The sequence below is a fragment of the Mytilus californianus genome, unplaced genomic scaffold, assembly GCF_021869535.1.
Source record: "Mytilus californianus isolate M0D057914Y unplaced genomic scaffold, xbMytCali1.0.p SCAF_10, whole genome shotgun sequence".
In the NCBI taxonomy this organism is placed as follows: domain Eukaryota; kingdom Metazoa; phylum Mollusca; class Bivalvia; order Mytilida; family Mytilidae; genus Mytilus; species Mytilus californianus.
In genome coordinates this window covers 21051061-21064065 of record NW_026262582.1, presented here as the reverse complement: position 1 = coordinate 21064065, position 13005 = coordinate 21051061, and the positions used below count along the sequence as shown (strand labels likewise).

The window sequence follows — 13005 nt, the reverse complement described above, 5'->3', positions numbered from 1 at the left end:
CACCTGCTGTGATATTCCTTGTACAATACAAGTGGAAGGTCGTAAATAATTCAATCTGTACCCGATTGATCAGAATTAAATTTTACCTGTACAGATATTTACTCTTTATGGAGGATATCATAGATACATGTTATATATTGTATTGTATTTGATGAAGATAATTTAAATACATTATATAATAAAGACCTATTTGCATATACATCGAACATGTTCATTCCAACCAAGAAGGTTTGAAATCGAATGTTTTCATCAAACTTTCGATACAATCAGTCCCGTAAATTATAAATACGAGTCATTCGTTTATGGTTACAAAATTGTTACCCTTCTATCGTCTTATTTCTTTGTGCTATTAAAAGAAACTCACAATTTTCCATATCAGATCGACATATCGTACGAGTCCTAAAATAAATAATTGAATAATCTTCTTTTTACTTTAGACACCACGTTCCCCACAAGAGCCTCAAGGTCTAATCATACCTGTCAATCATTAGCCGCAAGTTGAACATTTTGGTCAGCCTTTCTATTTTGACATCGTTGCGAATTTTTTTAAATTGATATGTGATATGAATAAAGTGATGGGAGGTTTATATACGGCCGATCAGAATTTTTTTTTTTATTCTAATAAGATTTTTCTTAGTGTCAGAGTCTGAATTCGTAATCGTCAAAATAGCATGCTTTACAAAAAGATCGGGCAATTCAAACGTTTCTTTACACATAGATGTTATTAAATACGTCATACAATACATGCAAATAAAACATTTGAGTTCATTTTTTCTGTATCTATATTCAATATATCAAAATTTATTTCAAAAGGTAAACATTTATAATCATTACAAAGTTATAATTTGATTTTTATTTAAGTCGGTTTATTGAAACAATATAATGACATCGTCTTTGCAGAAGTATTAATCCAGAAATTAACGTATTTTGACTTCCCATTTGTTCCACTGTGTAGGATAATTTATTCACGAATTGCATCATAAATAATTACTAACAAAACAGTTGCTGAAATGCAAGTTGTATATTTATAATTTATCAATATGCGTTTTGGTTTCGTTCAGATTTGCTGTTATAGCATGTATTGATTCCTTGATTTTCATTATTTATCTAGTTTTCAGTTGTATATACTAGTTCCAGTCAGTATAGGGCTAAATATTTTGCCTTCCAACAAAGCCAACAATTTAGCATCGGACGTATACGTGATTGCGTATTTATACATTAATCATATATCTATATGTAATATCAGAAGTAATGGACTCCTAGTATTTTGTCCTTTCATAGCTGGCTATGCGGTATATGCTATGCTCATTGTTGAAGGCCGTACGGTGACCTATAGTTGTTAATTTCTGTGTTATTTGGTCTCTTGTGGAGAGTTGTCTCATTGCCAATCTTACCACATCTTTTTTTATAACGGACTCGTTTAGCAATGTTATATCATCACAACAGATGAGAAAAACCCCATGGATGACAATTGTCTATATCCATGTCAACTGGGGTTAGGAGCGGAACATATTGATTGTGTATGTTTATGAGGGTCTGGATAGGATTTATAGAAGAATAGAGAATATAAATGGACAAAAAGTGCACAACAAAGGGCCAAATAAAGTGAAGAAAATAGACGCCAAGAAAATAAGGAATAGAGAAAAATATGAAGAATAGAGAAAAAATGACTTACAAATTAAAAGACAAACAGGATTGAAAGACACCCCTTTCCCCCAATATTCAAGACCCTCGTATGTGTTCAAAGAAAATCTGCATACGCTATAGTTCCTTGCTATAAAGTTACGTTCTCAAATGTTATTTGCCCAAGCCTTTTGAATTAATCAATTCAATTTAAAAATCGGCTCTTTCCAAGTCAATTGTAACGTATTAACGCTCTAGATAACTCATATTATTGACAATTCTGTGTTAAGGGGGTCTCAAATTCAGTTAGACAGCTTCAGACGTACTAATATTTGACCTTTTTTAACTGGACCAAATCACTACTTAACATCAGAGACATATAATACAATTTATATGTCTCTGTTAACATAAAGATTCAGCACCCATTTTTTTTTAATATGTAATTTCATCCACTTACATAAAATTTCATGCATTAGATATCAAGAAATAAATTGGGAAAGTGTATTATAAAAAAAAATGCTAGTTACACACTGTTCACACCACGACTTTAGGTAAACAAAAACCAAAGAACGATAACTGTGTCCTCGGACCATGTAATTACCTAACTCGAATTATTCAAGCCCTTAACGTCTCCGATTCTCTCCACCTTAGTTTATTTTGGCACCTTCTGCAGGAACGAAAAAAATGAATAGCAAAATCTAGTAAAGTTTTCAATATTCTGAAACTTAAAATGCATTTAAATTTTATTTATCTAGGTCCTGCCATACTGAGGGGGGTAGGAGGGGTCCTGATCCCGAAATCCCGGGCTTAAAAACATGGAATCCCGAGGTCCCGAATTTAAAAAAATGTAAATCCCGACATCCCGAAATTCGAAAAAAGAATTCCCGGATCCCGAAATCCCGAGCTTAAAAACACCCGATCCCGGAGTCCCGATAAAGGTCCTACCCCCCCCCCCCCCCCCCCCACCCAATACTCTAAAAAATTTCAAGATGCACAGGTTTGTCTGTACTCAGAGTGAAATTTGTAGTGTAAATACGGCCCTATTTGCGAAAAGGTTATGATGAACATTAACAGTCAGCAAACTGTCACACAAGAAATAGATTTAATGTCCGAAAACATGTGAAATAGACCACCTTTGTGAGGACATATAATAAAATATGTCGCATATATCTCAACTCCTCTTTGTGACATGTCATACAGAATTTTAATTTATACCGTCTTAGATGACAATTTATCATCGAGGCTGCTTCAATGGTATATGCATAATATAAACTTCATACATTAGTCCCATTTCTAATGTTGTCTTTTCGTCCTCCAACATTTTTTTCAAAATCCGGGATCCGCACTCGACTATATTATGGGAGTCTATCAATGGAGCCAGAGATACATCATAACAAATGGAGGTTTCAACGACCTTGACTGGCTATACAGCCCTTGCACGGTCGGTAAATACATTATACACAGATACACTGGCTAGTTAAAGGGACAATAAACGGAAGTATAAATTGCCCCAGGTATTTAAAGTCATATATTGTGTGTTATGTGTACACCGCCACGTGTGAGTGATTTCAAAGATAATCAAAATGATGTAATTCATGTAGTATCTACCATGCAGCTACGCATCATCGCACGTAATATTGGACATCGCAAAAACCTAGTCTTTTTTTATGTGCATTGTAAGATATTCAAAATGATATAACACACATCAAATGAAAAAAGAAATGTTGAAGATGGACATAATTTTCTGATTTACTGGTGAATTAAAAATTCTATAGAATATCTGGAGCATGCATCTCGTTTATCTGGGTTTTTTATGCTAAGTTAGTATAATAAGTCAAAGTGTTGATCGAATTATAATTGTGTTTTGTCTTTTAAAATGTGTAGCCGTGTTATTTTGTTCACAGAACGAGGACAAATTGAAATTGACACAAAAGAAAAATAAAAAAAAAACAAAAATAAAAGTTATTACCGTACCATAAGTTGATTAATAATCATAAAAACTAAAATACTGTAAAATGAAATATATTTATTATACCTATTCCGACACACATGAGGCCACACTAAAAAAATATTTTAGTTTGCCCAAACCCTACCCAAAGGTAGAGACAGTGGGTAGGTAGGTAGGTAGGCAGGCATTTTCTTTCTTTTTTCGGCAAAGAGAAGTTGAAGTATCAGATATGTTTTAGTATACAGGACTATCTGATTTAAAAAAAACTTTTCAAATCAGGGCAATAAAAGATTTTGAGCAGCAGCTTTTTTCTGGATAGGTAGGGTTAGGGCAAACAAACATATTCTTTTTTATGGCCTGAGTTCAATTTATTAATCCCTCAAGGGATACCAGCTACCAAGGAGACATTTAATTTATCGGTACTCAAATCACTTCAATATTTTATTTCTCCGCGTGAGTACCTGACGAAACTTAGATTATTTCACATAGACGGACCAAGGATTAAAAAAAATAAAAGTAGTAAAAAATATATCATTTATTAGCTAGCACACCAGTGGCGGATCCAGAAATTTTCATATGCATTGGCTGCCTAAAAGGGGGCTCGCTCTAGTCATGCTTCAGTGATTCCCTACATAATCAACCAAATTTTTTTTCCAGAAAAAGGGGGACCTGCCCCTTCTAAATCCGCTTCTGCCACACTATATTTAAAACTATATTGTATTTATACATTCGGTCTTGCATGGTGAACTACTATTAAAATTAATTCGTACCCCAGTCTTCGAGCTTAACCACGAGTCCTACAGCCATGGCGTACAGAATTGTTTTGGGGCTTGTAAAATTCTTCTCTACATGCCAACAGATTCCAACTTAAATGTTCGTAAAATTGAGCTTCCGGCTTGTGGATTCAAAAGTTTATCGTGAAGACTGGTACCCAGCCACTTATTTTTCAAGCGCATCTTTCCCGTTTGACAGAAGGGCCTAACTTGCCTTTAATTTTATGTTTTATTACTTATGAATTAAAGAACACTTTCATTAAGAGTTAAAACTTTGTCCGTCACTCCCTATATCTGAAAAGAGGGTGGTAAAGGGTTATATAATCGTGCAACTTGTTTTGCCATTTTTATTTCACGTGCAGCTGTGAAAACAGGTTCGTTATTCACCGTGTTTCGTGAAATCGGTAAAAAGATCAACGTGCAAGACATTTTTAATTGTTCGTTCATCGTGAAATGGCAATGTTATTTCGCGTTCTTCCGTGCAGGAACGCCCCCTTTTACGTCCCTCTGAAAAAGCTTTCATTATTTAATAATAATAAAAAAGTGCAATCACCATTATCTTATGATTGATTTAAAATGGCCATTAATTCTCGCTCATTGATAATCCAAGTTTAATTAACCACTTGACCATGCACCAATACCCTGAAATTTCATATTACTATACAAATCCTATGGTACAGCGTTGACACGTTTATTAGTTGGCACATCCAAGATATTACCTTCACAGCATTTTTCTAGATATGTTTATATCTATGACCCACTCTTTGAGACCTAGCCTAAGTATGACGAAAGTGCTATATATAACGAAAACAGCGGAGAAATGGATTAAATAGACTTGCTATATTGTACAAACTAAAGAAGGTCGGAGTTGAACTAAACCCGAAAAATTCAGTCTCTCCCCGTAATCGATTTCTCCTATATACTTGTTAATGAAGTAATCGTAGATCAGCGGAATATGACGACTGAATTATTAGGGTAGGTGCAAATAAAAGTCTGAATTAACCAAATATGTAGTTTCATAAGGAGGGACCTGGACAACCTGCCCCCATCCCACCCCCCTAAATCAGCCCCCGAGTTGTCATACGTATTGACCGTTCTTGGCGCACACACGGTTTTCATTGCCTTTGTGTATTTTTGTATAAATAAAAAAAAATGATTATAGTACTTAATTCAATCCATTTTCTTGAGACATATTACACGTACACGAATCATAAATTTTCTACGTTTTTATAATTTTGAACACAGCGTATGTCCTGGGACCTGACCTGAAATATACATGAAACATAGAAAATTCATGATAGTAACGCGTATAGGAGCAACATTTAAATTCAAGGGGTTAGGGGGTTTGGTCTGAGTCAGAAATCATTTGGAACACAACGTTATTCCCCACTGTTACCAAGCAATTTTTTTCTCAAAATAAACGGTATGGGGAAATCTGGAATTCAGAATATTTTTTTGTCATCTGCCTGACCAAAATATTTTTTTCTCTCATCAAATTGGGGATCAGAATATGATTTTATGAGGGGAAAAAAGCAGTCACCCACCCCTTTGAAGTTAAATGGTTGTCTTAAGAATTAATTAAATTGATATAGGTATGGTGTTTCAGGGGGGCTATCAGGGATTTGGAGTACTTGTATTCGGGATTATTTTTATAATCTGAATATAAAATAAGTGGTACAAATATATAATTACATTAGATGTATGTTTCATTATAATACGTTATTCTTAGTGGCTAACTGAAATCTCGCGTTATTCCTTAATCAACTTCATTACACAATGAAATTTATCATTCATGATGACACGAGATCCAACAGTAAAGTGCACAGGCAAATTAAATAAAAAAATGATAAAAATCGTGTTTTCATGATCCTAGCTAATTAACAATGTAATTATAAGTATTGGATGCTTCTTTTTGTAACTTCATAGGGGTGTAAAAGCATTGACCGTGCGCACATTTTTAGAATGAAGCGCTTCCGCGCTTCATACAAAAGGTACTTCGGCCAACGCTTTTACACCCAAATGAAGTTACAAAAAGAAGCATTCAATTCTTAAATAAAAAAAAAAACATTTGGAAATCAACTTGACAAGATATCAGAAAACGGGAGCGATGAGAGATCGATTTTTAATTACATTGAAGTTATCCTCGACATACAAAAAATAACTAAATAAGTTGTCTAATTTGTTGACAAATATAAATATTCGTGGTAAAAAAAAGACAAAACATTGCGTATGAGGGTCTACATGGAGTTAACAGAATAGACAATTCGGGCAAATCTGATGTGAAAAAAAACGAAAATTCGTAGTTATAGGAAATTAACCCAACGAACAGCAATTGAAATCTCCTCCCCATCAAATTGTACCTCACGACCTGTATAATGCTGGAAGTGGTTTAATGTGCTTTTGGAACACCCTTTAAAAATATGAGTAGGGTTCTGCAGGCCACGGCTTAGGTAGCACTTCACAGTTAGAAAATAAAATTAAAATTGAGCCACAGAATGTTTAATAATCTTCCGATCCTGGCCTTCTAATACATTAGGCCAACTGCAGCGATTGTGTCATACATGCGAAACTACACACCTATCTATGGAGTGCTACCTTACTCGAATGCTCCCGATACAGTTATGCTGATGAAGATATAATGAAACTAATAGAACCGGGAGTTTTTAACGACCTTGACTGGCTATACATATATATGGAAGTTTTTAACGACCTTGACTGGCTATACATTGCTCGGTCGGCTATATAGGGGGAATGGCACGGTGCCCACCCCCTTTTTGTTGGAAAATAAATGTTGATTATATAGGGAATCACTTAAGAATGATTAGCAGTTAGTGCCCCCTCCCCTTATATAAAAAAATCTGAGAACAAGTTAAACTAATACAAATAATGCCGAAAATGGAACATCTCAAGTATATAAGGTAATCACACTCCCACTCCCGAAACAAAAAAAAAACGTCATGTTATTGCAATCTAATAACAGTTATTTAATTCGCTATATTATTGTTTTCATTAGTTTACAAGTTGTGACCTTCGAAATTGTTTTATTTAATTTTCCTATAGACTTTTATGGTAACCCCCTTTGCCCCTAAAAAACAAATAAAATAAAGTTTCCCTCCCACAAGATTCAAAACTTAAACGTTGATTTGAAAAAAAAACTTGATTTTAGATTTTCGGTTATAAATTGAAATGAACCTTCTAGAGCCTCAACTTTAACGCGCACAATAATGTCAATCATTACACATCAAATTTAACCCTAAATTGACATTCCACAATCGGTCAGTAACATCACCTGTGTTTATAGTTACATGATATTTCCCGCCGTTGGAAAATCTCGTGCAGTCGACACAATTGATCTGAGTTATTTTTAACATTCTCTTTTGTGAGCGAAGTCAAGTTTAAGATCAAGTTGATTACAGATATTTTTGGTCTACATTCGTTACAGTCTAATTTTTAATTAAAAGAAACGTAACATCATTTCTTTTTTTTTTGTTGGCAATTATAGTAAATTAATCTCATCCCGGAATGTATATAATATACACTTTAACATTACACCTGAAAGTGCTTTATAATAAACGGAGAAACTGTCTAACAATTAAAATTTAAAAGAATATTATCTCTCAGGCTTATTTTAAGATGAGTGATTGTTGGTTGCTTAACTTCCAGTGGCAAATATTCCATGCATGTCAGGACGAACTTAGTTTTAAGATCGCACTCTCAAAAATAATTGAAAAACAATAATGATCAGAAAAACTTTTATTCATGTAAAATAACCCTCCAATCTTTTAATTAGAACTTATTTATTTTTCACAATGTAACAGATTAGTTAACAAGACGTGCATTGAGGTATACATGTACGCAACTTTCATATCTTTTAAATGGAACTTTTTTGTCTAAAAGACAACCAACGAGTTAGCGAAATCGAGTTTGAAAGGACTGCATTGTGCGTAAATACATATACATATTATGAAACGACGGTCGGTGTATTACCAACATACTGCTATACCAGTTGACCCCTGATATCAACTAAGGTTAAAACTTTCCCCTGTCCGTCAGAAATGTAAAGCTTCAATTCAATGTTGACACCTGTATCAAATAAACAGATGGTTCATTGTATTTAGTTCCAATAAACGGTTCTTTTTGTATAACCACAGTTGAATAGTAATTCAATAAAACAAATGACGGATGAACTAATTAATTATGAATATGAAATAATGTCCAAATGTTCCTATATACTAGTATACACATTCGGACTACAATTCGCAACTTGTTATTATCTCATCGAATCATGTTGTTTTGTTTATATATGCCTTCAACCCTAGGAGTATAAATGTGCATTTCATTAATAAAGATTAATGGATCACACAGGTAAATCAGATCGTAGTAAAAATTCATATTTGCCAATGAAATTTAAATGATCTCTGGCCTCGGACATATACATATATTTTTCTATTAAACAAGTCTCAAATCAGTATGTGACATCTTGCCGGATTACGGCATCTACAGTAATAAGACTATTAGTACAGGAACTGATTTCTTTTCTAAACATGACAATAAAGAAGAATTTTATAAGGTGAGAATATTTGTAGTTGTGTATTTCAAAGTTACCGCGTGTATTCATCCTGTTCATCGGTCACATTAAAATAGATTTTTCTTTATTGAACAATAACCAAATTCGATATTTAAATATTAAGTAACTTTATTATCTCGACTGAAAAGGGTAATAAGACAGTTTTTTTTTATCTGACTGTAAACATTGTATATATCACAACGAGCTATTAATAACCGTCGCTCACGCACCAATAGTTCTATTGACGACTCAATACACGCCAGTTTTATCGGACCAACGGCTAATTCCCGTCGACACTGTATAATGGATTATGTAAACATCTATATACAACGATCTATTAATAACCGTCGCTCACGCATCACTGGTTCTATCAATGACTCAATACACACCAGTTTTATCGGACAAACGGCAAATTCCCGCCGACACGGTAAATCTCCGGATGACATGCATAATTTTCTGTGACACAGCAAATTTACGATGAACCTCTAATTATTTTCCGTTCCGCGCAGATTATCCAAAAATCGCGGTCATTTGCCAAATAGGTCTACCAGTGGATGAACATAAATTATTATTTTTACATACTTTAGAGCTATGATCCATATTCAGAGGCACCTCAAAGGGTTTATAGAGCCCAAAATGTTTTTTGTTTGTTATTTAAAAAAAAAATTACTTGACTGAGGATATTAAAAAATTAAAAACATTGTCCAAGAAGTTTTCTTCTTTTTATGTCTTGACTTTTATTTTCTATAATATTTGCTACAAAGTACAAAAGGCTTTATTCATTTTTAATCTGGATTTCAGATCAATCATGTCTGTAACCTGAAAACAATGAGTTTAAAATCTAGGTGTGTGGGAACAACAATAAACCAATCACCTGCAAAAAGTTCAATTTAAGTAAAATTCAAGTACCGGGTATACAGGTCATACTTTCTTGAAAAGTAGATCATCCATATGAAACATGGACTCCATCTGTAACTTATCATTTTACACTTATACCATACCGTTTGTGGTAAACTGTGAGTCCTTGAGGGTATCCCCAGCCCAGTAGAACCATACGTTGGATTTTTTAAATGGAAGAATGACAGTCATGTGTAATAAGATATGCAATGACAGACTTGGGTGTAAAAAAAAACTAAATGTGGATAGTGTTCACATGTGGACACAGATGATGCCCCTGATTGCATATCATATAGTTATAAAGGGACATAATTGAAGAACGGTAAAAAGTGACGCTACCCAAATTTGAACTTGATCTGAGTTTTGTGGTAATAAGCATTCTGCAATGTTGTGTGTAAGTCTCATAACACTTGGTTGAGGCTAACATAAGTAGAGAACAGAAACTAAAATTCAGCAATTTTTCTATTTGTAAACACGCATAACTCTAGAATGGTTGTGTATAAGTTTTATAACATTTGGTTGAGACAAACTAAAGTTAGAGAACGGAAACGAAAAATTCAGCAATTTTTATGTTTAGAAAGGGACATAACTCAAGAATGGTAAAAGAGTCGCCACCAAATTTCGTACTTAATCTGTATTATGTAGTAATAAGCATTGTGTATAAGTTTCATAACATTTGGTTGAGGCAAACTAAAGTTAGAAAGCAGAAACAAAAAAATTGTACTTGATCTTAGTTTTGTGGTAATGAATATTGTGTATAGGTTTCATAATGTTTGGTTGGGGCAAACTTAAGTTACAGAATGGAAATTAAAAATTTTGCAATCTTTCGATTTATAAAGGGGCATAACTCAATAATGGTTAAAGTGACACTACCCAAATTCAACTTGATCTGTGTTTTATCAGTGGAAGTCAAAATTAAACATTGCATTGTATAAAGCATTGATTGTAGTTGATTCAAACTTGATCTGTGTTTTGTGAAAATAAGCATTGTGTATAAGTTTCATAACATTTGGTTGAGGCAAACTTAAGTTAGAGAACGGAAACTAAAAATTTTGCAATTTTTCCATTTATAAAGGGGCATAACTCTAGAACAGTTAAAGTGATGCCACCAAAACTCAAACTTGATCTGTGTTTTGTGGTAATAAGCATTGTGTATAAGTTTCATAACATTTGGTTGAGGCAAACTCAAGTTAGAGAACGGAAACCAATTTTGGGATGTACGTACGTACAGACGGACAAGGGTGAAACTTAATGCCCCCACTGCTACGGTGGGGGCATAAAAATCAAAATATTTCCGACAGGAATCAATTTTCTAAATAAATGGAGAATGTTTCATTGGGACACAGATGATGCCCCTGCTTGCATATAACATTATAAAGGGATATAACTCAAGAACGGTACAAGTGATGCCACCCAAATTCGAATTTGATCTGTGTTTTGTAGTAATAAGCATTGTGTGTAAGTTTCATAACATTTGGTTGAGGCAAACTAAAGTTAGAAAATGGAAACCAATTTTGGGATGGACGGATGGACAGACATACAGACAGACAAGGGTAACACTTAATGCCCCCTCAGCTGCGGCAGGGGCATAAAAACTGTAACAGAAAGAAGTGGGACCTACATTTCCATGTTGTTTTTGTATCAATTTTACATTCAGTAGATTGTTATTCCAAGCTATACTTACATGTACTTCTGTTGAAAAATGATGAATCATTGTGTTTAACTCCATTAAATTCTGAAAAAAAAGTCCAATGTTTAATTTTCTTTGCTTCAGGACAGAATAATACAACAGAGAGTGAGAAAATAAGATTTCTTCATTCAGACGCGACTGATTAACAAATGTTTATTTCACCAGGTATTATTTCAATTAAATCTAATCAAGGATAACACGAAGGAAAGGAACATTATCAATAGTTTAAAAATTTTATACTGATAATATCCTTACAAACAAATTACACATTGTTTCATTTTTTCAAACCTTTTACAACACATTTTCGTTTTATTTATGCATTTTACAAACACTCGTTGATAATTCACTATCTATGAAAACTAATTGCCGATACATAAACATGTGATAAATTCAGAAAAATTCTCCTGTATATATCCTGATGTCAAAATATGTAGATCTGAAATAAATAATTCTTGCATTCCTAAGCAGTGTTGAGTCCTTAGATATAATTTCAATTATCAACAGTCGTTTTAAGACATTATGACTCTCATGACTGTTTAAAAAACAAATTTTACATCTTTTGACTGCTGGTCTTTTTTCATTTTTTTCTCTGCTTTTTCCATAACTATATTATGGTAGATCACCTTTAGACAACTAACATGAAATGATTTGTAATAGGTGACTTATATACCATGTAGTTGAGAGAAAAGGACTTGTACAAGTTGTAATCATAAAACTTTTAAACTTTTTTTCTTCAACTTTCTTGATTTGTCAAATCAAAATGAATTCCTATCTTATGTTTTTTAGAAGTCTGCTTGAAGAACTAAAAGTCTGAATATTACTATTAGAATCAAAATAATTCTTCGTGTCATGTTCTATGCTTATTTTAACATGACATTGCATAGACATTATATTTATAAACATTTTAAAGATATTGCCAAATATAATGCCTACCTTAGTTAATATGAGCATAGAGAATGACATCAAAGAATTATTTCATAATTTTATATGAGCTTAAATTTATATAGACTTTACTATACAGTATGGATTTTGCTCATAATTGACTGTAAGTGAGTATCTGATCATTTACTTGATGTAAATTTTCCCATGACTCCATTGCTTCTGTATCGTCAATGATTTTAGGATTAATCTGTAACTGTTCAATTCCAAGTTCTACAGACGATTCTCTGTTTGGGTCTGCTGAACGTTTACCTGTCATGAGTGGATGACTGAGGTTACCTGTAAAAAAAAAATATTAGTAATTATATATATTTCACAAAATGTTGAATGTTATCTTGGGGAGTTTTATTGCTAACTATGCAGTTTGGATTTTGCTCATTGTTGAAGGTTCTATGTACAGTGGCCTGTAGTTGAATACATGCATGTCCTTTGATCTTTGTTGGATAGTTGTCTCGTTTGTATTTTTAAAATTTTTATGATGTCTTTGATATTGTTATTTTGAAGAAATCTAATTGCTACAGGAAAATAAATTGTTAAGACAAATAATCATCTTGAGTGCTAAATTAAA

At 33.2% G+C, this 13005-nt stretch overlaps 1 protein-coding gene across 3 annotated transcripts in view; it reads right to left on the bottom strand.

Annotated features, from left to right (window-relative positions):
• Positions 1-13005, bottom strand: part of LOC127717753 (syntaxin-17-like) — a 42651-nt gene that overhangs the window by 23991 nt on the left and 5655 nt on the right. For all 3 annotated transcript variants that reach the window (XM_052223549.1, XM_052223548.1, XM_052223550.1), the window contains exons 4-5: positions 12568-12716; positions 11493-11543 (exon numbers count right to left, since the gene is read on the bottom strand). In XM_052223549.1, the coding sequence (XP_052079509.1) occupies positions 11493-11543; positions 12568-12716 (200 nt within the window). The remainder of the gene's footprint in view (positions 1-11492; positions 11544-12567; positions 12717-13005) is intronic.